The sequence below is a fragment of the Neophocaena asiaeorientalis genome, unplaced genomic scaffold (genome assembly GCF_003031525.2).
Source record: "Neophocaena asiaeorientalis asiaeorientalis breed wild unplaced genomic scaffold, Neophocaena_asiaeorientalis_V1.1 scaffold429, whole genome shotgun sequence".
NCBI lineage: Eukaryota > Metazoa > Chordata > Mammalia > Artiodactyla > Phocoenidae > Neophocaena > Neophocaena asiaeorientalis.
The window spans coordinates 4,468,248-4,496,136 of NW_020173550.1; the positions used below are offsets into that span (position 1 = coordinate 4,468,248).

Sequence of the window (27,889 nt, forward strand, 5' to 3'; positions counted from 1 at the left end):
ATAGTGCGTTTCAAAAATACTTTATATGCAGTATAATTTGAGGCTAGCCCTGTCAAGAGAATTTACATTTGCACATTTCCTTATAGTTTTACGTGTGTGTGTGCATGTGTGTGTGTTACCTTGTATGAATTTTATAAGAAACTTAGAGTAGGTATCATTATCATCATCCCCTTTTCACAGATAAGGAAAGTGAGGGTCAGAGAAATTATAATATCCTAGCTTATAAAACTTTGCCTGGTGCTTGTTTTACAGATTGTTTTCTCTGTGCCAATTTTTCAAAATATGTACAGACTACTGAAATATTTTCTGAAAGTATGGATCAATTTCTATAACATTACCACATGGCATGACCAATGGCTGAATTTAATGAATATGTAAACATATGCACACACATCTCAGTCTCAGTTGGTACTTTCCCACTACTATAGGAGCATCAGGGCCAAGCAGCTGTCCAGATGTGACTCCTTAAGCTGTAACCACAGACATAAACACTTCTCATAGATGAGGAACATTCTCATAATCTTGACACTGCAATTTCTTAGCAGCTTCCCCATGTCATTAGGAAACATTACTCAATCTTCCAAAGAAGGTTTTAGGTTTTTATCCTTATTATTTTTTTTCAATTTGTAAAGAGAAGTAGGGGAAGATAAAACTGGACAGCTGGGGAGACCAAATCTTCATGTTGTGTGGGACGTCTCAGCTACCTACAGCCAGCATGTCTTTGGTCCTGCTTTCCATCCTCTGGCTCATCGTTCAAGCTCAAGGTAAGTACTAATATATTGACAGTTCCAAAGAATTGTTTCATCATTGTCACATCTTTCCAGAATAGGGAGAGAAAACTAAAGAAAAATTCTTTGTTATCAAAGCTGAAATGGAGGAGTAACTTGTTCTTCTCAATGTTTCCCTTCTCAATGGAAATTGTCTTCCACTCAGTTTCAAGAAACCAACCAACAAAAACCTTTAAATATTTTGTCAGTATTACCTCTCTTTTTCTAGCAATAGCCATAAAGCAGACTCCTGAACTAGAGCCCTATGAAGTAGTTCATCCTAAAAAACTACACATTTTACACAAAAGAGAGATACAGAACAACCAGACAGAGAAGCAAGGCAAGGAGGTAAGCAATGGGATGACCGTGGGATTTTGCTGTCATCTAAAGAGACAGTAAAGGACCTTTTTACTAGTAGAAGTGATGTCACAGTCAACATCTAGTACTTCAGTCTTGAAGCCCATTTACACGAATGCTCCCCTTTGCCAGGAGAGGGCACAGGATTTTTCTAAATGCTTTTACAGTTAAGCAGCAGGAAGGGAGTTAACTCCCACACTGGATCAGAAAAAATAAAACAGTTTGGGTGTTTCTCCAAGTCTGTGGGGGGAACAACAACAAAAAAAGAGGACAGAACGGCAGTATTTCTAGGAGAAGACATTCCTTGCCAAGCCCACCAAACCCATGTCTTCTCCCTACCCTCACCCCCTGACCCCCCTGAATTGCCTTTTGTCTATAATAGAGAAATCATATTATCTCATTAATTAACATTTTTTAAATGTATTATAGATATTAACTTTCTATTACATTTGTAATTATTATTCTATACAGCTACCTATATTATTATAATTATTTTAGATAGACTCATAAATATAAATTATCATTATTACATATTTTTAGGGAAGATATGAACCTGAACTTCAGTATCAGATGATATTAAACGGAGAAGAAGTCATTCTTTGCCTACAAAAAGCCAAGTAAGTTGTATTTCCTGACAGTCTAATCACTGGATTATACCTAAGAGAATGTGGAAAAATAAATCTTCTTTAGACTCTATATACTGTAATTTGACATAGAAGACATGAAGCATATTGAACATTAGATGCTAATATTGGTGTTAATATTATCTAAGAAGTTTGATGTTTCCCTAGGAAATTATATGCAAAGAGTAAAACAAAGAGAGCTGCACGAATGACTTGATGCCCTGCTGCTTTCGGAATTTACTGAAAATATTTTTCACCCAGATAAACTGAAACCTTGGTGTGACTTTCCATTACTTTTTGTTGCTGTTGTTCTGTAAAGCATTTTTATTTTTTTAACATCTTTATTGGAGTATAATTGCCTTACAATGGTGTGATAGTTTCAGCTGTATAACAAAGTGAATCAGCTATATGTATACATATATCCCCATATACCCTCCCTCTTGTGTCTGCCTCCCACCTTCCCTATCCCATTCATCTAGGTGGTCAAAAGCACCGAGCTGATCTCCCTGTGCTATGCGGCTGCTTCCCACTAGCTATCTATTTTACATTTGGTAGAGTATATATGTCCATACCACTCTCTCACTTCGTCCCAGCTTACCCTTCCCCCTCCCCATGTCCTCAAGTCCATTCTCTACGTCTGCATCTTTATTCTTGTCCTGCCCCTAGGATCTTCAGAACCATTATTTATTTATTTATTTTTAGATTCCATATATATGTGTTAGCATATGGTATTTGTTTTTCTCTTTCTGACTTACTTCACTCTGTATGACAGACTCTATGTCCATCCACCTCACTACAAATAACTCAATTTCAATTCTTTTCATGGCTGAGTAATATTCCATTGTATACATGTGCCACATCTTCTTTATCCATTCATCTGTTGATGGACACTTAGGTTGCTTCCGTGTCCTGGTTATTACAAATACTGCTGCAATGAGTACTGTGGTACATGACACTTTTGAATTATGATTTTCTAGGGTGTATGCCCAGTAGTGGGATTGTGGGGTCGTATAGTAATACTACTTTTAGTTTTTTAAGGAAACTCCATACTGCTCTCCATAGTGGCTGTACCAATTTCCATTCCCACCAACAGTGCAAGAGGGTTCCCTTTTCTCCACACCCTCTCCAGAATTTATTGTTTGTAGATTTTTTGATGATGGCCATTCTGACCAGTGTGAGGTGATATCTCATTGTAGTTTTGATTTGCATTTCTCTAATCATTAGTGATGTTGAGCATCCTTTCATATGTTGTTGGAAATCTGTATATCTTCATTGGACAAATATCTATTTAGGTCTTCTGCCCATTTTTGGATTGGGTGGTCTGTTTTTTTGATATTGAGTTGCATGAGCTGCTTGTATATTTTGGAGATTAACTCTTTGTCAGTTGCTTCATTTCTAAATATTTTCTCCCATTCTGAGCGTTGTCTTTTCATCTTGTTTATGGTTTCCCTCGCTGTGCAAAAGCTTTTAAGTTTCATTAGGTCCCATTTGTTTATTTTTGTTTTTATTTCCGTTTCTCTAGGAGGTGGGTCAAAAGGATCTTGCTCTGATTTATGTCATAGAGTGTTCTGCCTATGTTTTCCTCTAAGAGTTTGATGGTGTCTGGCCTTACATTTAGGTCTTTAATCCAATTTGAGTTTATTTTTCTGTGTGGTGTTAGGGAGTGTTCTAATTTCATTCTTTTACATGTAGCTGTCCAGTTTTCCCAGCACCACTTATTGAAGGGGCTGTCTTTTCTCCATTGCATATTCCTGCCTCCTTTACCAAAGGTAAGGTGACCATATGTGCATGAGTTTTACCTCTGGGTTTTCTATCCTGTTACATTGATCTATATTTCTTTTTTGTGCCAGTCCCATACTGTCTTGATTATTGTAGCTTTGTAGTATAGTCTGAAGTTAGGGAGCCTGATTCCTCCAGCTCCATTTTTCTTTCTTAAGATTGCTTTGGCTACTCAGGGACTTTTGTGTTTCAACACTAATTGTGAAATATTTTGGTCTAGCTCTGTGAAAAATGCCATTGGTAATCTGATAGGGATTGCATTGAATTTGTAGATTGCTTTGGGTAGTAGAGCCATTTTCACAATGTTGATTCTTCCAATCCAAGAACATAGTATATCTCTCCATCTGTTTGTAACATCTTTAATATGTTTTATCAGTGTCTTATAGTTTTCTGCATAAAGGTCTCCTTAGATAGTTTTATTCCTAGGTATTTTATTCTTTTTGTTGCAATAGTAAATGGGCGTGTTTCCTTAATTTCTCTTTCAGATTTTTCATAACTAGTGTATAGGAAAGCAAGAGATTTCTGTGCATTAATTTTGGATCCTGCAACTTTACCAAATTCATTGATTAGCTCTAGCAGTTTTCTGGTGGCATCTTTACGATTCTCATTGTATAGTATCATGTCATCTGCGAACAGTGACAGTTTTACTTCTTTTCCGATTTGGATTCCTTTTCTTTCTTTTTCTTCTCTGATTGCTGTGGCTAAAACTTCCAAAACTATGTTGACTAATAGTGGTGGGAGTGGGCAACCTTGTCTTGTTCCTGATCTTAGTGGAAATGGCTTCAGTTTTTCACCATAGAGAATGATGTTGGCTGTGGGTTTGTCATATATGGCCTTTACTTTGTTGAGGTTAAGTTCCCTCTATGCCCACTTTCTGGAGGGTTCTTACCATAAACAGCTGTTGAATTTTGTCAAAAGCTTTCTCTGCATCTATTGAGATGATCATATGGATTTTCTCCTTCAATTTGTTGATATGGTTTATCACATTGATTGATTTGCATATATTGAATCCTTGCATTCCTGGGATAAACCACACTTGATCATGGTGTATGATCCTTTTAATGTGCTGTTGGATTCTGTTTGCTAGTATTTTGTTGAGGATTTTTGCATCTATGTTCATCAGTGATATTGGCCTCTAGTTTTCTTTTTTTGTGATATCTTTGTCTGGTTTGGGTATCAGGGTGATGGTGGCCTTGTCGAATGAGTTTGGGATTGTTAGTTCCTCTGCAGTTTTTTGGAAGAGTTTGAGAAGGATGGGAGTTAGCTCTTCTCTAAATGTTTGATAGAATTCACCTGTGAAGCCATCTGGTCCTGGGCTTTTGTTTGTTGGAAGATTTTTCATCACAGTTTCAATTTCTATGCTTGTGATTGGTATTTATATTTTCTATTTCTTCCTGGTTCAGTCTGAGAAGGTTGTGCTTTTCTAAGAATTTGTCCATTTCTTCCAGGTTGTCCATTTTACTGGCATACAGTTGCTTATAGTAATCCTTCATGATTCATTGTATTTCTGCAGGATCAGTTGTTACTTCTCCTTTTTCATTTCTAATTCTGCTGATTTGAGTCGTCTCCCTTTTTTTCTTGATGAGTCTGGCTAGTGTTTTATCAATTTTGTTTATCTTCTTAAAGAACCAGCTTTTAATTTTATTGAAGTTTGCTGTTGTTTCCTTCTTTCTTTTTCATTTATTTCTCATCTGATCTTTATGATTTCTTTCCTTCTGCTAACTGTGGGGGGATTTTGTTCTTCTTTCTCTAATTGCTTTAGGTGTAACGTTAGGTTGTTTGAGATTTTTCTTATTTCTTGAAGTAGGATTGTATTGCTATAAATTTCCCTCTTAGAACTGCTTTTGCTGCATCCCATAGGTTTTGGGTGGTCGTGTCTTCATTGTCATTTGTTTCTAGGTGTTCTTTAATTTCCTTTTGATTTCTTCAGTGATCTGTTGGATATTTAGTAGTGCATTGCTTAGCCTCCATGTGTTTGTACTTTTTACAGTTTTTTTCCTGTAATTGGTATCTGGTCTCATAGCATGTAGATGGAAAACATACTTGATACAATTTCAATTTTCTTAAATTTATCAAGGCTTGATTTGTGGCCCAAGATATGATCTGTCCTGGAGAATGTTCCATGAGCACTTGAGAAAAATGTGTATTCTGTTGTTTTTGGATGGAATGTCCTATAAATATCAGTTAAGTCCATCTTGCTTAATGTATCATTTAAAGCTTGGTTTCCTTATTTATTTTCATTTTGGATGATCTGTCCATTGGTGAAAGTGGGGTGTTAAAGTCCCCTACTATGATTGTGTTACTGTCGATTTCCTCTTTTCTGGCTGTTAGCATTTGCCTTACGTTGAGATGCTCCTATGTTGGGTGCAAAAATATGTACAATTGTTATGTCTTCTTTCTTGGATTGATCCCTTGATTGTTATGTAGTGTCCTTCTTTGTCTCTTCTAATAGTCTTTATTTTAAAGTCTATTTTGTCTGATATGAGAATTGCTCCTCCAGCTTTCTTTTGATATCCATTTACATGGAATATCTTTTTCCATCCCTTCACTTTCAGTCAGTATGTGTCCCTAGGTCTGAAGTGGGTCTCCTGCAGACAGCATATATACAAATCTTGTTTTTGTATCCATTCAGCCAGTCGATGTCTTTTGGTTGGAGCATTTAATCCATTTACATTTAAGGTAATTATAGATATGTATATTCCATTTACCATTTTCTTAATTGTTTTGGGTTTGTTTTTGTAGGTCTTTTCATTCGCTTGTGTTTCCTGCCTAGAGAATTCCTTTAGCATTTGTTGTAAAGCTGGTTTGGTGGTGCTGAATTCTCTTAGCTTTTGCTTGCCTGTAAAGATTTTAATTTCTCCATCGAATCTGAATGAGATCCTTTCTGGGTAATCTTGGTTATAGGTTTTTCCCTTTCATCACTTCAAATATCTCCTGCCATTCCCCTTCTGGCTTGCAGAGTTTCTGTTGAAAGATCAGCTGTTAACCTTATGGGTATTCTCGCCTATGTTATTTGTTACTTCTCCCTTGCTGCTTTTAACATTTTTTCTTTGTATTTAATTTTTTTTTTTTTTTTTTTTTTTTTTTTTTGCGGTACACGGGCCTCTCACTGTTGTGGCCTCTCCCGTTGCGTAGCACAGGCTGCAGACGCATAGGCTCAGCGGCCATGGCTCATGGGTCCAGCCGCTCCGCGGCATGTAGGATCTTCCTGGACCAGGGCACAAACCCGTGTCCCCTGCATCGGCAGGTGAACTCTCAATCACTGCGCCACCAGTGAAGCCCTGTATTTAATTTTTGATAGTTTGATTAATATGTGTCTTGGTGTGTTTCTCCTTGCATTTATCCTGTATGAGTCTCTGCACTTCCTGGACTTGATTAACTATTTCCGTTCCCATATTAGGGAAATTTTCAACTATAATCTCTTCAAATATTTTCTCAGTCTCTTTCTTTTTCTCTTTTTCTTCTGGGACCCCTATAATTTGAATGTTGTGTTTAATGCTGCCCCAGAGGTCTCTGAGACTGTCCTCAATTCTTTTCATTCTTTTTTCTTTATTCTGCTCTGTAGCAGTTATTTCCACTATTTTACTTCCACCTCACTTATTCATTCTTCTGCTTTAGTTATTCTGCTATTGATTCCCTCTAGAGAATTTTTAATTCCATTTATTCTGTTGTTCATCATTGTTTGTTTGCTCTTTAGTTCTTTTAGGCCCTTGTTAAATGTTTCTTGTATTTCTCCATTCTATTTCCAATATTTTGGATCATCTTTACTATCATTACTCTGAATTTCTTTTCAGATAGACTGCCTATTTCCTCTTCATTTGTTAGGTCTGGTGGGTTTTTACCTTGCTCCTTCATCTGCTGTGTATTTCTCTGTCTTCTCATTTTGCTTAACTTTCTGTGTTTGGGGACTCCTTATCACAGTCTTCAGGTTCGTAGTTCCCATGGTTTTTTGTGTCTGCCCCCAGTGGGTAAGGTTGTTTCAGTGGTTTGTGTAGGCTCCTGGTGGAGGGGACTGGTGCCTGTGCTCTGGTGGATAAGGCTGGATCTTGTCTTTCTGGTGGGCAGGACCGCATCCAGTGTTGTGTTTCGGGGTGTCTGTGAATTTATTATTATTTTAGGCAGCCTCTCTGCTAATGGGTGGTGTTGTGTTCCTGTCTTGCCAGTTGTTTGGCATGGGGTGTCCAGTGCTGGACCTTGTTGGTCGTTGAGTGGAGCTGGGTGTTAGTGTTGAGATGGAGATCTCTGGGGGAGCTCTCACCAATTGATATTATGAGGGGCCAGGAGGTCTCTGGTGGTCCAATGTCTTGAACTCGTGTCTCCCCCCTCAGGTCTGAGACCCGGCTGGAGCACCAAGACCCGCTCAGCCACATGGCTCAGAAGAAAAGGGAGAAAAGAAAGAAACAAAGAAAAGAATAAGTAAAATAAAGTTATTAAAATAAAAAGATAGTATTAAATTTAAAATTTTTCTAATTAAGAAAGAAAAAGACGAGAGCAACCAAACCAATAAACAAATCCACCAATGATAAGAAGCACTAAAAACTATACTAAGATAAACATAAAAATCAGAAACTAGTCAGTCGCATACAGCAAACCCCAAGTCTACAGTTGCTCTTAAAGACCACCACCTCAATTTTGGAATGATTAGTTGTGTATTCAGGTATTCCACAGATGCAGGGTACATCAAGTTGATTGCGGAGACTTAATACGCTGCCCCTGAGGCTGCACAGAGAAATTTCCCTTTCTCTTCTTTGTTCGCACAGCTCCTGGGGTTCAGCTTTGGATTTGTTCCCGCCTCTGCATGTAGGTCGCCCTCTGGCGACTCTTCTTCGTCCAGACAGGAGGGGGTTAAAGAGCAGCTGATTTGGGGGCTCTGGATCACTTAGGTCAGGGGGAGGGAGAGGTATGGAATGCAGGGCAAGCTTGCAGTGGCAGAGTCCAGTGTGACCCTGTACCAGCCTGAGGTGAGTCATATGTTCTCTCGGGGAAATTGTCTCTGGATCACGGGACCCTGGCAGTGGCGGGTTGCACAGGCTCCGAGGAGGGGAGGTGTGGATAGTGACCTATACTTGCACACAGGCTTCTTGGTGGCAGCAGCAGCAGCCTTAGCATCTCATGCCCATCTCTGGGGTCTGCGCTGATAGCTGTGGCTTGCGCCCATCTCTGAAGGTCATTTAGGCGGTGTTCTGAATTTCCTCTCCTTGTGCACCCCAAAACAGTGGTCTCTTGACTCTTAGGCAGCTCCAGACTTTTTCCCGGACAGCTGTGGCACACTAGCCCCCTTCAGGCTGTGTTCACGCAGCCAACCCCAGTCCTCTCCCTTGGGTCTGAACTCTGAAGCTGGAGCCTCAGCTCCCAGCCCCCACCCACCCCGGCGGGTGAGCAGAGAAGCCTCTCAGGCTGGTGAGTGCTGGTCGGCGCCGATCCTCTGTGGGGGAATCTCTCCACTTTGCCCTCTGCCCCCTTGTTCCTGCACTCTCCTCTGTGGCTCTGAAGCTTCCCCCCTCTGCCATCCACAGTCTCTGCCTGCAAAGGGACTTCCTAGTATGTGGAAATTTTTCCTCCTTCACAGCTCCCTCCCAGAAGTGCAGGTCCTGTCCCTATTCTTTTGTGTCAGTTTTTTCTTTTGCCCTACCCAGGTACGTGGGGAGTTTCTTGCCTTTTGGGGAGTCTGTGGTCTTCTGCCAGCGTTCAGTAGGTGTTCTGTAGGAGTTGTTCCACATGTAGATGTATTTTTGATGTATTTTGGGGGAGGAAGGTGATCTCCCCGTCTTGCTCCTCTGCCATCTTGAAGGTCCTCTCCTCCATTACTTTTATAATAACATATATCTAATGCTCATTCAGGGCACACAAGTTTGACATAGATCCCAGGGTATGGGGCTCCACCAAGTTCTATAATAGTCAGTAAACTTCTCCCTGAATGCAATGGTCCTTCATGTGTATTTACAGCCCAACACCCTACAGAGATCCTTTGGAGGCTATATCCTTGGTTCAAAGAATCCCAAAATAATCCATTTGAAGGTAGAAAATTTCCTATGTGATTTTTCTATCAGAAAAGTATTTCAGGGTATTTCTTTCCTCAGATCTAAGAGGTATAACTAATGCTTTGGTTTGCTTCAGGAGCAGACTTCTGATATTGGAAAAGGACCAGTGGTCAGAATGCCAGCTCATTCTCACTGTAGACATTATCATTCCTTTAGTACTGATGATCTTACAGGAATATTAGCCTTTATTACCACCATGAGAGTATCATGCAGCTTTCTGCTCTCTACAGGCATCTCCTGGGGCCAGACTACCTTGAAACATATTACTCACCCAGAGGAGAGAAAATCACAACAAGCCCTCAGAACATGGTAGGTTCGGAATGCTTTCTGGGACACTTACTTGGATCTGCTGCTTACATCATAAGATTCATAGGTTCAAGGGCAACTTAAAAAAAATTAAAGGACTTGAAAACAGGATGCTCATCTAAGACCAATGAGATAACAGATGAAAAAAATTGTATCTTTTTTAAAAGATAGGAGTAGTAGGAGGCTTCCAAGTGTTGCATTTTTAGAAGCAACCAAAAGTCTGCTTTCCCTTAAACCATCTTATCAATAGGTTAGAAATATTGTCCCCTAGGTTCTTGAAAGGTCATTCATGTCGCTGTTTACTGTTTTCTAATGATGTATGCATTTATCCTGAGATCAGAAAAGGTATATCAATTATTTAATTAATATAATTTTTTATCTGGTTAAACTACCATCATATGAATAATGCCAAGGTATAGATATCAGACATAGAGAATCAAGGCCAAGGGAGAAACAGGAAGAGAATATAAAAGGACTCATTCATAGAGTATTACCAAGCTAAATGAGTTTCTCAGAGCCACCCTCCATGGTGCCCCAAATATCTATGTTTCTATAAAAAAAACAGACAAGACTTATGCCACAGAATGACTCTCCATTCCCTTCTCAAGTCAAGACTCTCATTTCATGGATGTCTGGATTGTTGCTAACATTGACCTCTGGGGAAAATATCTGATAAATTTATTCATGCTCAAGTGTGAATGGCCAGTGGTATCTTAATGTGGTACCTTTTCCAAGTCGTCTATAAGAAAATGTTTATGATGATAAGGTTTCTTACAAAGGAAAGAAAGACACAGATGGATTTTCAGACCCTGAGGCAAGTCAGTTTATTTTGAGCAAGAGTTTATTCATTAGCTTTCTTGGATCATTCTACATAAGTGACCCATTACTTTGCTTCTACGAAGTGCCAACCATGTGTGAATCTCTAGTTGTAGATAAATTCTCTGGGCTTTGGATGCTGGTAAAGGGATGCCACTAACACACTAGTTAAAATAATGAGTTGGACCAGTTAGTCTGAGGGGCTCAGAAGTGGTGATGTGGCCCCCTGAGGACTCTAGAATCTGGAAAAATGAATACCTCATTTTATTGACATGTGATGCACAGTGGAGCTTGCATAAGGGAACTATATTCTCAAAAGTTGACACTCAAACCTGAGAGCTCTTGAGGAGTGCTATAGATCCCATGGGGGAACTGGCTACTTCTCAAACGCAGCATCCACTCTTGCCATGAGTCCATGTAGATTCAAATTCCCCATGGAGTAGTTCATGAAACCACTGAGGTTCTCAGTGTTTTTGTTTCTGGGAGCTGGTCTGGCCACAGCCACTACCTGAAGAACTTTCATACATATTCAAGATAAGAGCTTTCAACACAACTGTGATATGTTTATTTTTGTAGTTAAAAAAAAAACAAACAAACACATTTTTTCCAACCTTAGGAACACTGCTACTATAAAGGACACGTCCTAAATGAAAAGGATTCTGTTGCCAGCATTTGTACTTGTGATGGGCTGAGGTGAGTGCCACTTGCAAAAATGTTAAACATCAAGCACCATTTTGTTACACAAGATTGAGTCTTTCTGAACACCATATCTTCTTACTATCTTGGTAAAATTGTCTCCATTGATAAAATGTTGAATATATGTGGTTAAAGTGAAGAATAATGTATCATCCTTGCACTCATTATCTGCGGTTCTAGTAAAAGTTAAAGTTAGCAATTTTTAAACAAGTACTACATTCTACAGCTTGATGATATCTGGACCAATTTTCATGTTTATCACCCACTCTACCACTCACTCCCCAAAACCACCTGTTTCATTTTCTTAAAGATTCTACCCTGCAATTGTCATGGTTGAACATAATTTTTAGAAGTTTGTGTGTATGGGTATGTGTGTGTGTCTGTCTGTGTGGTATTTCTGTTTACTAAAATAATTCTTGCCAATTAGGGAAAATTTTTAACGTGTGAGAAAGCACAAATACAAAAATATCCACCATAAAATTTTACCTCTGTGTATAGCTATTATTAACATTTTGTCATGGTTGCTGCCTTTTATACATATAGACAAATATATCTTTTACATGATTGAAATATGAAATAAAATATACATGATTCTTCTGCCAACCTGGGACATACCACATGACATCATAAGCCTTTTCCCAGATCATAAAATACCTTCATAGATGTAATTTTTAACAGCTGTGTTGGCTTTCTAATATTCCATCATATGGATTTACTTTGTATTTCTGAACTAATTTGCCTTCTAAGAAGAGAAAATCTTTAAGTTAATACTAATTATAAACTGTTCCTCTGGCTGATCTGCTCACCATTCTTTCTCTGTTCTGGGGTTCTTGGTATCTAAACATGCCTTTACTGCATTTTCCATTATATGTCTGGGAACTGCCAAGAAATATTTGCTAAATGTGAAAATAAACTATGGTGTAAATTCCAAATTCTTTGGGATAGCTTCATCTTAGTACTTCTTGTTCAGAATTCTCTAGGTAATTAAAATAGGCTCTATTTTAGTACTGACAAATACTGAGTACAACTTAAGTTAGCAAAAGTTAGCTGCAAGGCCTACAAATGAAAACTCTATGTGTGAGTTTGGGATTGAGGAAGAGGTATCCCTCCACTCTGGTCAGTGGATGTGACTCTGGAAGACAATCTTGAAATATGAGCCTCTGTATCTCGCAGGGGATACTTCACACATCACAATCAGAGATACATGATAAAGCCTCTGAAAAGCACAGACCAAGAAGAACATGCTGTCCTCATATACAACCAGGAGGAGCTAGACCCAGCTAATCACACCTGTGGTGTAAGAAATGTTGGCAGGAAACAGGGCCTTATTCGAACCTCAAGGTCACTCAAAAGGCCAGAGGTGAGTGAAGCTTTCCGACCAACATTCATTTCAGCAATGATGTATGAAACACTGGTGCACCCAGCAATGACTCGTACGAGTAAAGCCCAACCCTTCTTTACTTATTTAAATCTCTTTGTAAGCTTTTTAATGTCTTAGGTTGAAGATATTAACAATGTTCTTTCACTCTTTGTAAAGCAAGACTTTCTTCAGGCTGAGAAATACATCTATCTCTTTTTGGTGCTGGATAATGCCTTTGTGAGTATGAAATATAAGTACTTTTTGGCCAGTTAAGTCAACTTTTAAGTTTTCTTATCAAGTGGACACAAGCAATAAACTATTCTAGCTGAAAATACAAAGCCTGTCCACCTGACTGTCTTGTCTGTTCTACCTGCTTTGTCAAAAATAGTTTTCATTCATCCCCCCCTTTAAAATCTTCTGCCAAAATATTCAGATATTGGAAATATACTTAATGCCAGATAGCAACAGTAAAACAACCAAAATAACTAGAAACATAAAAGAATGGGTTATTAATATCTTTTTAAAGTTCTCACTATAATACATAAATATAGACATAAAACTATATGTACTTTACAAATTATGTTCATATGCTCAAAAATACTAGAATCTGTGCTTCTAACTCTCAAATACTGCTTTATAACCAAATTTTAATAATATTAAATTGGTTTAAAAACATTGAAATTAATTTGATTTATTTAACTTAGTTTGAATTGAAATTTTATATGAATGCCAAATTGTTCTCCTGCCAAAAACTTCTTACATCTGAATTAGAATTTGTTGAAATAGATTCTTATATAAGATAGACGTGGAATGAATAGACATTTATTTACATTGAAACGTGTAATTTTTCTTAGAATGTAAAATCCTGTCCCCATCAGCTTTCTCACTTTAATTTGTGGTTTTAATTACTCTTTGCATTTTGTGTTTTACAGTATAACATGTATAACAGGAATGTAACTTTGATAAGAAGCTTTGTGTTTGATGTGATAAACCTACTCAATGTGGTAAGATATTTGTTCTCTAAACATATATTTCCACACAGGAGCTTAGGGCTTCCCTATGTGTTCACCAAATAAGGAGCTGGGAGAGTCACAATGGCTTAAGGCCAGCAGTTTTGGGAAATTTAGCAGATAATGATCAACATCAAGGTAAAATCACATACACTGTAGCAAAGGCAACTTCTAGGTTTTCTATTTTCAAAATTCGGATACATTTATGCATCACTTGTGGTCAGTAAAATATCTAAAATACTAAATAAATCTCTCCTACTATATAGCACAGGAAACTATATTCAATATCCTGGGATAAACCATAATGGAAAAGAATATGAAAAAGAATATATATATATATAACTGAGTCACTTTGCTGTACAGCAGAAATTAACACATTGTAAATCAACTATACTTCAATCAAAACTTTTAAAAAAAGAAATCTCAAACGTTTTCATGAAGAAAAATGTTCTTTCCACAGATTTATAATACCATAGATGTTCAAGTGGTCTTGATAGGTATGGAAGTCTGGTCTGATGGTGATAAGATAAACGTGGTACCCAACACAGCTGTCACCTTTAAAAACTTTCTGGATTGGCATCGTTCTAACCTGGGGAAGATGAAGATCCATGACCACGCTCAGCTACTCAGGTGAGCACATGCTGGACAGGGCCAGGCCTATTTTGGCAGAGAAGATAGTTATCCCAAATGTTTCTTGGCAAACATTCCTGTTCAATTCTACCTCCCTGATCAGTTGTCAGAGAGGCTAAAGTTCTACTAATAGCAGTTCACCTGTGAGATTATTGGAGACCCATGTCAGAACAGTAAAATCGACTCTTGGATGTGGGATAGCCAGCTGTGGTCATTATAATGCTATAGAACAGCAGAAGCTTTTCGGGGGCCTCATGAATATGAAAAGGATAGGGGAACTAGGGAAATCTCAAACATAGTTGAAAAAAGCTGATGGTTCCAAAGATTCAAATTGTGACAATGTACCTGTAACTTTCACACAGTGGAGTTGGCTTCAAAAATCGAATTACAGGACTGGCAGCCTTGAATTCCTTGTGTTCCCCATCGTCTGTTGCCGTTATTGAGGTTTGTAAAAATATAGCTCCATGAGGTTCTATAACCTCCAGGAAGACAAGCACAATGTCTTATTCAGAGTTAGCACAATGTATATTTGCTGAGTCAGTAAATAAAAGTAGAAATGAACCTCCTGCTAGATCACTACACTGAAGATTCCTTGGATTATGAAACAGAATATCTCTTTACATTGACTATCCCAGAGGTTTCATTCTTTAGTTTGTGTTAGGGAATGAGAACAGGAAGACTGGGACATAAAGGGAATCCAGGTGCCCTCTGGGGCCCAAGGCAACTTCAAATTAATCATCCCTAGTATCTGTGGCCAGGAAGGTCAGACAAAGTGCATGCTGGTGTCATATGGCCAAACACTACCAATGTCATAGGCATCACGGCAATAGTTTTTGGAGGTCTTTGAGTACATACTATGGTGTATTTTAGTACTTCTTATAAAGAATGGAATTACCATAATTTAACCATGGTTTATCAAGAATTCATCATTAATTCAGCAAATATTGATTGAGCACTGGCTCAATGGTTAGATTCCCAGGAGGCAATCATTTCAAATGTTTATGCAACAATTTTCAATAACCAATGATAGGGCAAGAAGCTCAATGATTCAATAATTTTCATCTGTCAAATTATTTTTTTGTAACACTGAACACTGGCAAAAATTAACAAATAACTGAATAAAATCAGAAGTAATAGATATGTCTATTCTTTTTCCAGGGTAAGAGAAAGAATAGTGTCTCTCTTGCAGGAGTGATGGCACATGAGTTGGGTCATGTCCTCGGTATGCCTGATGTTCCATATAACACCAAGTGTCTCTCTGGGAGTTGTGTGATGAATGAGTATCTGAGGTGAGCCCTTGTCACCCTAGAGAAAAAATATTTCTTAAATCTTAAAGAATTCAGATGCAGCCTATATAGTTGGATGGAAATTTTTTTTTTTTTATGTAGGGCTGTTTCCTGCTAATTCACCCTCCAGCTTCTTTTTTCTTTTCTTTTTCTTTCTTTTTTTTTTTTTTTTGGCCACACCGCACAGCATGTGGGATCTTAGCTCCCCAACCAGGGATCAAACCCGTGTCCCCTGCATTGGAAGTGCAGAGCCTTAACCACTGGACTGCCAGGGAAATCCCCACCCTCCAGCTTCTTGATGTATAGAATTTACCAGCTAGCAGAGTTCATTATTTAAGATCTCCAAATATGCCAAGATAGAGCTTATAAGTATAGTGATCATGTTATTTTAACTTAAAATAATTTTAGCTTAAAATAATATATTTGCTAAAACTATTTATCTAATTAAGATGATGACAACATCCTTATAAATCCCCATCACCAATCAATTCATTTTTATGTTATTAATAGTTGCCTCTTAATTCCAGGCACTTTGCAAGGACCTGGGATAGAAAAATGAAAAAACATACCTTGCTTTTGAAGTGTTCATAAAAAGAAAGATAAATATGTCCATAGAACCTCTAATTCTGCAATTATTTCCTTTCACTATTCATTGTTATTATCGCCTACCTCTTAGCCCTCGGCGAGATGAGTGAATGATAACAAATGGCGAGGCTCATCACTGCTGCCCTTTAGGACAGAAGTGAATCCACACGGGAATTTAAATTCTTCCAACTCTACAACTGGGTGTCTAGGAAAAGAATTTTTCAACCAGCATAGTATGCCTGCTCTATGAAGCTCCACATATAACATGGCCCATTTATACTAAATTTGGAATTTTCATTGAACTACGTAATATCGTTAGACAAGTCAGATTCTCAAGTTCACTTATCACTGTGTGTCATGATATTTCTCATTTTTCTTCTGGTTACAGTTCAAAATTCCCAAAGGATTTCAGTACAGTCAGTCGCTCACATTATAAAAAATATATTTTATCTCAAAAACCAAGATGCTTGCTGAAAACACTGGTTCCTAAAAATATGATGATAAAACCAGTGTGTGGGAACCAACTTCTGGAAGTAGGAGAAGTCTGTGATTGTGGCTCTCCTGAGGTATGAAAATATCCACGGTTTAAAAATTTTACTGAAGAGTTATTGTTGCATAAGAATTATACTGTTTTCTTTTTCTTTTTTTTCCTTTAAAATGTTTTTTTGGAAATTCTTTTTAAAGACAAACTTGACATCTTAGTAAAAAGTAGGCTTGCACTTGTTTTCAGTACTGCTTTTAGTAATCTTTTGAAAAGCATTTCAAAGCCAGGATACACTTATGACATGATTGTATGAAGTTCAGTGTAAAGAAGTAAATCATTAACTATAACATGTCACTTATGATCTTTCCTAAATATATTAGTCAGAAATTCCTAAATCACATAAAGTCACAGCTGATCATTTGTTGAGCAATAACAATTAAAAGTCTAGAAGTAAGTTCTCTCCATAGAAAAAGAGCTGGCCTTCTCTCATCAAACCAGTGTGTAAACGAGGAGAAATTAAAACAGAAGGAGAAAAATCACACAAACCTGTAGAAAATGGGTTAACATAGAACGTCTAAGATAATTACTGTACTTCTGCTAATCTTCATAAAAATCTGACCCCTTCAAGGCATCAGTGTACTCTGAAGAATGTCTCTGATAGAATGTTTACTAGCAATCCCAGATGAGGTTTCTAAGAGAAAGCATTCTATTTTCTTAGCAATCTTCTTTTACTTTTAAGATTGAGAAAATGAGTTACTATTTGAAGAGAATTTTTATGTGTCAATCTGCAAAATGCTTATATAATCACAATCTCCTTATTACTCACAACAAATCTACAAAATAGGTTTGTTATTTTCCCAATTTAGAAAAGAAGTGAGACGCAGAAAATTTAAGTAACTAGATCCAAGGATACAAAGCTAGTAATTGGTGAAGCCTACTGCAACCCAAGACTTATCCATTACTTTAAGAGATTCTATGACAATGGGGAAGGCATGTAATCTCTCTATGCCTGAGTTTATTTATTCAGAAATTTTAAGCTATTGAATTATATTAAAAGTTTACATGGTGCAACAATCATTTGTAAAGAATATTGCAAATATTCTCTTAATTATAATGAGATATGAAATTTTACAAATGACGTGATACCTTACAAGAGGTTAGACTTATGTTTATCTCATTCTTACTACGAGTAATTTTTTTAAATTACTTTTTATTGCAGTATAGTTGCTTTACATAGCTTATAAATAATTCTTGTCTTATAGTTTATATTATTGAATATATTTTTGCTATTCATCAGATAGATTTTATCATAATGATGCATAATCTGTTCATAGTTTACTAATATACGCTTAAATAAGTAAATAATGGCTACCTAATTTGTACTAATTTTTGCCATCTATCACTATAATATTAGTTGTTTTCTCCCCTCAGCCTTTTAATATGATGGATTATATTACTTTATTCTGTAGAGCTGAGTCACTCTTGCATTTTTGGTGACAAAAAAACCCCTGCATAGTTTGTAATAGAGAGTTGTTATATTAATAAGCTAGTGTTTTACTAATATTTTATTCAAGTTTTTGCATTTATATTCATAAATGAGAATAGTATGTATGTGTATATTCATTACCAAGTCTCATGATCGAAATTATGCAGGCTTGGTAAAATGAATTGAGGATTAAGAAAATTTTTTTCTCTATCTTCAAGCTGTTTGAATAGTATAGAAATATTGTCCTTTGAGCTTTTAAATTAACTTACATGTAATACCACGTGGGCAAATTTATTTGGGATAATTCTTGGATAATTCTATTTTTGTCCTTTTAGGAGGTAGTTTTCACTACTCAGCATTTTTTCTATTATTAAATTTCCTTGGTCATTTCCATTGGAATTTGTATAGCAGAGTAATTTAGTTTAGAAAGTGAAATTTCACTGTCATCTTGTACCAGAATTATGTGCACATAGTCTACAGGAAAAAAAATACTTGAACCCACTTTTGCATTGTGTGTGTGCTTTAAAGGAATGTGCCAATCCTTGCTGTGACGCCACGACCTGTATGTTAAAACCTGAAGCTGACTGTGGAGAAACCAGTAAACCATAACACGTAAGACTTTTTTTTCTTTCTTTGTTTCCAAATATTTTCATACTTCTATGTGATTTAAGAAAGATGTGACACTGAGTTCTACAATACACTAAAACACAATTTATTTTACATTTTTTAAATGACTCAGTTTCAGGAATGAAAAAAGCCATCAATATGAACATAAATAACTCAGAGTTGTGTGTATACTAATATAGAAATGAGAAAAGTGGCTACTTTATCATCTACTAGATCAGGACTGCTGTAATCTGTGCTAAAATTTGTATAAGTTTCTATTAGATAGTTATAAGTTTAATATAAAGTAATATAACAGAAAATTTTATTTAAAAAGGTCTCAATTGAAGAGCAAATTTTGTTCTTAAGTGCTGATCATTGAAACTTGCAGCGTAGTCAGAAAATAACATTTAAGAACACACTACAAGATTTAGCAATTTTATTCCTTTCAAAATGCCTCAATAATTCATAATTCACTTATTATTTTTGTGTTTTACACACTCCTACATAAGTTATACTAGGAAACCTAATTGTTTTGAATATATTCCTTTCAGTGAAAAACAGTCTCCAAATCTAAAAATGGCAACAAGAACAAAAAGTTATAAATAGGGGAAAGGTTCAGGATAAATTATATTAAAGGAGCTATTCTTACAAATCCCCACCCTTTCCTGAATTTCCTGAATCTTTTCTGGGACGGAAACTGCAGAGAGATTATAAAGTGAATAATCGACTCAAAAACCATTGACTATAACTTCCTCAAGGAAAGGATCAGAGGGGTCATAAGATGAGGAACATCATTCATTCTCTCACCAAGCATCACTGCACTCAGCTGAACCCCTGGTGTGGTCCACTCTGCAGGGAATGCTAGACATTAGGCCCATTTTCTTCCTCTGTCACAGAGACCAGAAGCATAGCATCACAGAAAACATCCATTCAACTCTTTAGGGGCTTGGAATGATAGGTGGGCATGCCCCATTACTGGGCAAGATTGGCAATTTAGTATCATGGAAAGAAAATTGGACTTGGACTCAGGAAACTTCAATTCTTTTCTTAGTTCTTCCTCAAACTAGGGACTTTAAGCTAAGTTATTTAATTAGTTTTCTCACCTGTAAAATGAAGCTAATGATATTGCCTTTCAGTAGGGTTGTTAGCATTTTTTTAATTCTATAAATATTTATTATTATTACATAATATTTTATAATTTATAATAACCATGGCTTCCAAACTTTTTTCTTTTGATCAGAGAATGAATCCAAAAATCCACTTCATTGAGATGCTACTTGCCAGGACAAGAATCAAGAAATCTAAACATGCCAGGAATCTTGCATATTCTCACTGTTGCCCTGAGATATATTTTGCTTTTCACTTGTCATTATGCTTCCTATATTTTTACCACTCCAGCCAACAGGTCAATAAATGTATTTAGAGAAGCTGCATGTTTTCTAAGCCTGATCTTTAGTGTATTTTTAAGGACCATGAAGCTGTTGTTTAGCTCTGTTCTTTGGAGAACAAAAGAAATTAGCCTTTGACTAAAACACCTCAAAATGTTCTGCTGAATTATGCAGGCTCAATTCAGAATTGTAAAATGGTAAGTGACATGTGTTTTAACCCCACTTTTTTCTTTTTTTTTTCTTTTTTTTTTTTTTTGCGGTACGCGGGCCTCTCACTGTTACGGCCTCTCCCGTTGCGGAGCACAGGCTCCAGACGCGCAGCCTCAGCGGCCACGGCTCACGGGCCCAGCCGCTCCGCGGCATGTGGGATCTTCCCGGACCGGGGCACGAACCCATATCCCCTGCATCAGCAGGCAGACTCTCAACCACTGCGCCACCAGGGAAGCCCCTTATTAAGCATCTTTAATTTTGTCATGTGTAATCCTTTCACCATCACATTTAACATTAATTTGAAGAAGTCTGCATTGCTTACACTGGAATTTAGCCAGCAAGGAATGCTTCATTCATCTATTGGCTTAATGAACCACAATGTCAATGAATAAAAGCGCAACTTTCGGAGGATTTTCTGTGGTCATTTTCAAAAATGAATATTTTCTAGCTTTGCCATAGGTCTGTGCTAGATGTTAAAGCCTCACATAATTAGACAGTTTTCCCTCTGGTCATTTGACAGCATTGCCGCAGAGAGCTGGGCATCGTGATGGAGATGGAAAAGGTCACATCATATTTTAATGCCCAAAATGAAATGACTTGAGGCCAGTCACACAAGACTAGACTTCTTTTTGAAGTTTCTCTAAACCCTTTTTTAACAATTAAAATAATTGCCCACATTTCCACTGATGCCTGGGCCGGGAGAACAGGAACTTAAACCTACTTCTAAAGATTAGGTTTTGAAACAAGCAAACCTTCCAGAAAACCCTGCTTGCTCCTGTTGGCTGTCTTCCCCTCTTCCTTGCTTCCCTATTATTGGTGGGTTTGTAACTACAAGTGTTACAATGAAGCTGCACATCTGATGTTGCTGGTAGCCCTGCTACAGCCAGGACCTGTCAATATCCCCAACTGTCCACTGGTCTGATACAAACTCCCACCCAAATCTTCCAAGGAAAAAGGGTTTCTTTAGGTTTATTTCTCCCCTACCTCATGCTCAGATAGAGGCTTCTTAGAGTAAAACTGCTTGACCTACAAGGATTATAACCAGTGGCATGCTGGAGACAGCTAGCATTGGTTGTAAAACACAGCCATTACTAAAAAAGCAACCCATAAAAAATGTATAATTAAATACATTATATTAAAACCTATATTAGAGCTCCCCAGAGAAATACCATACATACTATATTTACATTTATTCACTCTTTATGATAGATATATATCATATATGTATGATATCTATTTATCATATACGTATGATAAATAAATATCTACATCCATATTTATAGATGTCTGTCTATCTATCTACCTACCTATGTAAGAGAGAGAGAAATTGAATTTTGTTGTGAGGAATTCGCTCACACAATTATGAAGGCTGAGAAGTCCCCAGATCTACCATCTGAAGAACCAGGAGAGCTGGTGCTGTAATTCAGTCCAAGGGCAGGAGAAGTTGGGATGAGGTGTCCCAGCTCGAGCAGGCAGGCAGGAAGAAAAACCAGGACAATTCTTTTTTCTCCACCTTTTGTTCTGTTCAGATCCTCAACAGATTGGATGATGCCCGCCAACCTTGAGGAGGAATCTGCTTCACTGAGCCTTACGACACCCCGTGGTGCAGTCAAGTTGACCCATAAAATTAGCAGTCCCAGAAGCAAAGGACACACTGAAAACTTATCACTTCCTATTATACTACATTTTACTAACCTGTGCTCTTCTTGTTGTCTAGGTCTACCATAATCATGTGATGGAAATCTCATACAGATCTTCCTTGATTTATGATGGGATTATGTCCCAACAAAGCCATCGTTAAGTTGAAAATGCAGTTAATACACCTAGCATCGTAGCTTAGCCTCGCCTACCTTAAACGTGCTCAGAACACTTCCATTAGCACACAGTTGGGCAAAATCATCTAATAAAAAGTCTGTTTTACACCAAAGTGTTCAATCTTGCAAGTAGTTTATTGAATACTGTACTGAAAGTGAAAAACAGTATGACTGTCTGGGTACAGAATGGTTTTAAGTGTATGGGTTGTTTCCCGTCATGATTGCATGGCTGGCCGGGGGCTTTGCTTCCCTGCCACTGCCCAGCATCTTGAGAGAGGATCATACCGCATATCACTAGCCCGGGAAAAGATCAAATTTCAAAATTCAAAGGACAGTTTCTACTGAATGGGTATCGCTTTTGCACCATCATAAAGTCAAAAAATTGTAAGTTGAACCATCATAAGTCTGGGACTGTCTGTATACCCGTGTGCTACTCTGTGTAGTGTGTACACCTCTACTCTGTGTTCAGTGACGTCACATTAGTAGCTTTGAAATGGACCCTGGTGGGAGAATTTTATTACAGAAATAGGCAAGTGCTATAAATCACTGATTGTTTTGTGCATTGTCTATATTTCAGAAAGTGATGGAGAAGTTTTTTATAATGCAGATACAACTTAAAAATGAGTCTTTAGGGCTTCCCTGGTGGCGCAGTGGTTGAGGGTCCGCCTGCCGATGCAGGGGACAAGGGTTCGTGCCCCAGTCCGGGGGGATCCCGCGTGCCGCAGAGCGGCTGGGCCCATTGGCCGTGGCCGCTGGGCCTGTGCGTCTGGAGCCTGTGCTCCGTGGCGGGAGAAGCCACAGCAGTGAGAGGCCCGTGTACCGCAAAAAGAAAAAAAAAAAAAAAGAGTCTTTATAGCAATTACAATGTGAATAGCATAAAAAAATTGAGAGACTATTCTTTCAGTATTGGAAAACTATTATCCACTTAAAGTCACTCACATCTTTGACAAATGAGAGAAATTCCAATATATATTTTTGTTGTTTCATTTCTGTTCATTTGCATAAACAAAGATACAAGTTCTGATATTCATATCAGAACTACCCTCATTCATCATTTGCAGCAGCTAGTTTGGCTACAGACACAATTGTTCAACAGAAATCAAAGAAAGCATCTTGTGAGAATCCAAAGGCTGTATGAAATTTACAATAAAGAATATTGTATGCTTTATTATTATTTAAAAATTATATGACACACATCCTTTATATCAGTAAAATTTATAATAAGCATATGTACTTATGTGCAAACATGCCTTTTTTCCCCGAGAGCCAGTTGTTAAAAATTTACCAATGTACCACTGATTAGAGCATTTTATATCTAAAATTTTTAAGTCATACTCATGTGACTTAAAATCACTTTGTCCAGGGTATATCAGTGTTATCAGAATGCCCAGGTCATGGGAATGGATTCTAATAGCCCAGAAATATGATCTCCATCCCTTTTCCACTCTCTTCTCACCTACTAAGTCCATATACATAGTCTAGTCCTTTCCTCTTCCTTTCAGTGTTGTTTTTTTTTCCCCTAAAAGATCCCTAGTGTTTTTCTGAAATTTGCCTTGATTAGGGCTGCTCCAGTCTATTGAACATGGGTTTATATCTATAAACCTCAAAGGCAAGAGTCGGGATTTTGATTTTATTTCCACCTTAAAAGATTATTCTCCCTCAGTTATTGAGACAGTATATAAATACATGGACTAGAGTTGAAATAGGGAGGACCCCTTCCAATTCTACTTAATAGCATCTAAGCTCCAAAAGCTGATGTATATTGAGGGGGAGGGGCAATACCTAACTCCAAGTGGCTTCAGGCTGTAAGTCCCAACCCCTTGCCTAGCTAAAATGTCCTATTACATAATTTTAAATTTCTAAACAACTCCTCATTTTGTAACCAAAAGTGGGGTCTAGCGCTTGCTGCTCAAAAGCCAATAAAGAGGCAAGGTTGGTGGAAAGGAAAGTTTGCTTTATTTTGGATGCCAGCAACCAGGGCGGACACCTGTCCAAAGGCTGACCCCCCGACACTGACAGACCTTTTATAGGCTGAAGGAGGAGACTACATGCAGAAACAGCACAGTCAGCTCTGACCGTCATCTTGAAATTGGTCATGAGGTAGTCTGACCACTGCCATCTTGATTGTTTTAAGAACAGTTAATCTTCAGTTCTAGGGTTGGTTTGTTCCCATTTCCTTGAGGCCAATTCTTGGAATTGTGGCAGCTTATGTCATGGCTACAGTCTGATCATCATGTAGTTAGCTTCTTCCACCTGGTGAGCGTTTCAGTACCTATAAGACAGCTCACAGGATATGGCTCATAAGATTACCTATAGCCCTTGAGTAGGAACTAAGGGTCCTTGACTAATGTTTAATGACTAAACTATTATTATTTGGTCTCCTTTGACCATTTTCCTTTGTTTCTGCATTTTCTCACTTCTCTGATTAAACTTATTCTTTGGCTAAAGTTCTTCTGAAAGACAGGCAGAGGACTCGGGGGACAAGGACCATAGGGTCCTGCTCCATTTCTATTTGTCATGAAAACATAGCATCTTCAGAAAAGTGGCTTAGAGATTTGGACAATTTTTAAAGGCTGGGTATAATTGGCATATTACCAAATAAGCAATTTAAATAAAAGTTTTATAAAGGTCCCAAGTACCGCAACTAAGACCCGGCGCAGCCAAATAAATAAATTTTTAAAAAATAGAAGCAGCTCACCAGAAGAGAAAAAGTAAGAGAGAGGGAGTAGAAGGAAAAGAAATCTACTCTCCTCAATGGATATATTAGAAAATACCCTTTCTAGGTGGCTACCACTCGGTACCAGGTGACTGGAAAAATCATTCTTCATCTTGACCATCAAATATCAATACATCAGAACATTAGATAGTTATTCACAGCTATTCAGCTTTGCCTATCCCCAAGTCTACCACCACCTAGGGACAGCCCAAAACTGACAGAGCTTTTAATTTCTGAAATCAAATTAATCGGGATTTTTGGCATCTTCATAGACAAATGACAATCATCAAGAAGAGGTAAACCTGTAAGAGGGAGAGAGTGCCCCTACATATCTTAGGGGTAAAAAGAGAAGTGCTGTTTTCTCAGGTATAATAAGGTCCATGGGATACAAGAAAGCAGTGAGAAATCAGGGTCAAGAGTAGGTAATAATGTTTCTGTGGACAGACAGGAAGAAGCTGAGAGGGAGAATCAAGGTTTGAAAGGTCAGTGCTGTGGAATCAAATCAGAACTACACAGTGAGATCAGCTATATAGAGATTGCTTATAAGGAATCTAATCCATCATACAGGAAAGATGTAGAACTCCTCAAATATTCTGGAGCCCTTGACTGTCCTCCTGGACTGGGCTCACTCATTTTCCTTCTGCTGATGCACCACGAAAATTCCTGATATAGCTCTTCCTCAACTGTTATCGACACAAGCCAATCTTAAATAATGAAAAATAATGACTTATTTCTTGTTTCTCTTAGCAGATCTAACTAAAGTACTTTTTGAAAAAACTAACTTTATTATAGACTTAATAATAGGAAGAAATAAATAGCAGCATAAAAAGGAAACATACAAGAGAGCCGTCTTCCCACAGTGTGGCTTTTCTGACAAGCGCCAGTCCAAAGGACTGTACATCTTCATGTACTTTGCCCAGGGCCCTTCCTCCTCCTCTTTATTTCCATGGGAGGGATTCCATTTTATTATCTATTAACTTTTCGCCCTGAATTTCTGATCCTTATTCATCCCTAAAAATCCCACTTAAGAACCATCTGCAACGCCCTCCCTGTAAGTTTCCAGGAAAGCCGCTTACTTCCCCGCAGGAGACTCTCTTCAGGAAGGCTTTGGACAAGGAGCCAAGTTCCGGTGACAGGGAACAGACAGCAGATTTGCTCATCCCAGTGGCCTCAGCGACACAGAGCAGGGTGGGAGAGGCTCTCCGAGGCCGGCTGATCTTCAGGACCTCCCAGGAGCAAGGACTTCTTGCCTTTCCCCATCTTTGCATCTCAGTCTAGTCCCCTTTTCTCCCGCATCAGAGGGGCTGTGACCAGTGCGCGTTGTTGAACAGAGTAGAGGACTCCAGGATCAGGGCAGGTGGACTTTAGTCTGAAGTCTGGAAGCTTAGAGGGGCTCAGGCAGGGCCAGGATTTGTGGACTCAACGCCGGCTTTCGCAGTTGTGGACACTATTTAGGGTTTTACGCGCCCTCGTGTGGCCACAATATATATAGCAGCAGAGCCCACCTTTACTACCCGTCCAATCTGCATTTCCTTCAAGTCATCTTAAGTTGATTCACTGGGGTTGGAAGCTGCACCCCTGGCCAAGCTTTATCCATTCAGTTCAATACAACAAACTGCTCTCTGGTTAACTGTTGAATGAGGAAGTTGATATCTTGGTTCTACTTGCGTTTTAAGAGTTTGTAAGGACACTCTTCCTTATTCCTTTCAGATTTGACCAGTTTCCCACCTAAGAAGACTCTTGGAAGCTCAGAGGACAGACGGGCATGCATGCTCTGGAAGTGGTCTCCTCCCAGCACTGCTAATGTACTGCACATACACACATATTCACACACCAAGCTGACTGCACTGATTACCTGGGATAATTACCCACGGGGTTTACAGATTCCACACAGCTGTCACTCAGAGACTGGGCAGGGGGTATAAACCACAGGGTTATTGTCCCTAGTCAGAAACACAAAAGGAAAGGTCAAATACTGAGGACACTCCGGTTTATTTCCCAGGGATAAAAGGAAAAAAAAAATTGGATCAGAGGAAATCAGAGGTCTGAAGATTGTTCTGGCACATTGCTTCTGCTCTGGCAGAGTGACATATGTCAGAGACTTCAAGCATTTGGGTTTCATTCCCAGACTCGCAGGCCCTAGAGGTAACCTGGTTCATTCAGCCAAGAGGAACCCTGATAAGCCCTGTTGGGTGGATGTTCCATTCAGTGGGCTTTCAGAGAGTTTAGGGCCAAGAGTAAACACTGAATCACTAGGATACATCCTCTATTCTGCCTAAGAATTAAAATTAGTCCAACCATGCTATCTCCTATCCAAGGGTTCATCAAACTTTTCCTTTCCCCTTCTACTCAAAAGGAAAGCTATCTTCTCATTAAATCCTACACAAGCTCCCTCCTTTCTCCTTAACCTTAGCCTGGAGACACAAGATGCAGGATGACCTGCTTCCTTGTTTTTCCTTGTTAATTCTACCTGGGACTTGAGCCTTACCCCTCATTCCTTGCCTGTGGACCACAAATCTCTTGGATTATGGCTATCCATCTACTACCATTCTTGAGTGCTAATATTCTGGACACGAGTCCTTGTCAGATATATGTATTAAAAACATTCAGATAAGTCAGAATATGAATATATATATATACACCCACTGGGCATAGTGGAACTTGCCTTTTCATTATCTTAATGCTATCTTTCCAAGATTCAAAGTTTTTAATTTTAATGAAGGCTAATTTATGATTTTTTTTAATGTTTGTTGTTTACTCTATATTCGCACATCCTTCTTCCCTTAGGGTTGTTAAGATTTTCTCTTATGTTGTCTACCGGAATTTTTATTATTGTATTGATGCTTTTTACATTTAGCTCTATAATGAATTTCAAGTTAATTTTCATGCATGGTGTTAGGTAAGGTCCAAAGTTCGCTTTTTCCATATA

At 38.1% G+C, this 27,889-nt stretch overlaps 1 protein-coding gene across 3 annotated transcripts; it reads left to right on the plus strand.

Moving 5' to 3' along the window:
• Nucleotides 1-652: 652 nt before the first annotated feature.
• ADAMDEC1 (ADAM like decysin 1) lies at nucleotides 653-22,304 on the plus strand. Of its 3 annotated transcripts, none has more exons than XM_024747755.1 (14): nucleotides 653-764; nucleotides 997-1,115; nucleotides 1,665-1,741; nucleotides 9,798-9,876; nucleotides 11,306-11,382; nucleotides 12,559-12,745; nucleotides 12,923-12,982; nucleotides 13,678-13,749; nucleotides 14,216-14,385; nucleotides 14,748-14,829; nucleotides 15,544-15,674; nucleotides 16,645-16,822; nucleotides 18,755-18,838; nucleotides 20,073-20,259. In XM_024747755.1, the coding sequence occupies exons 1-13, from the start codon at nucleotides 680-682 to the stop codon at nucleotides 18,833-18,835; spliced, it is 1,398 nt and encodes a 465-aa protein (XP_024603523.1). In that variant the 5' UTR covers nucleotides 653-679; the 3' UTR covers nucleotides 18,836-18,838; nucleotides 20,073-20,259. The 3 variants fall into 3 exon arrangements, with proteins under 3 accessions (XP_024603523.1, XP_024603521.1, XP_024603522.1); XM_024747753.1 differs by lacking the exon at nucleotides 20,073-20,259 and adding an exon at nucleotides 22,148-22,304 and having other exon boundaries at nucleotides 669-764; XM_024747754.1 differs by lacking the exon at nucleotides 997-1,115 and having other exon boundaries at nucleotides 679-764.
• Nucleotides 22,305-27,889: the final 5,585 nt, after the last annotated feature.

What these genes read in the sequence shown, in the direction of transcription:
- ADAMDEC1 (XM_024747755.1), top strand. Translation starts at nt 680, where the DNA reads ATGTTGTGTGGGACGTCTCAGCTACCTACAGCCAGCATGTCTTTGGTC. An exon ending in CGTCTGTTGCCGTTATTGAG is followed by an intron (nt 14,830 to 15,543) that starts GTTTGTAAAAAT and finishes TTCTTTTTCCAG; the next exon opens with GGTAAGAGAAAGAATAGTGT. An exon ending in GTGATGAATGAGTATCTGAG is followed by an intron (nt 15,675 to 16,644) that starts GTGAGCCCTTGT and finishes TTCTGGTTACAG; the next exon opens with TTCAAAATTCCCAAAGGATT.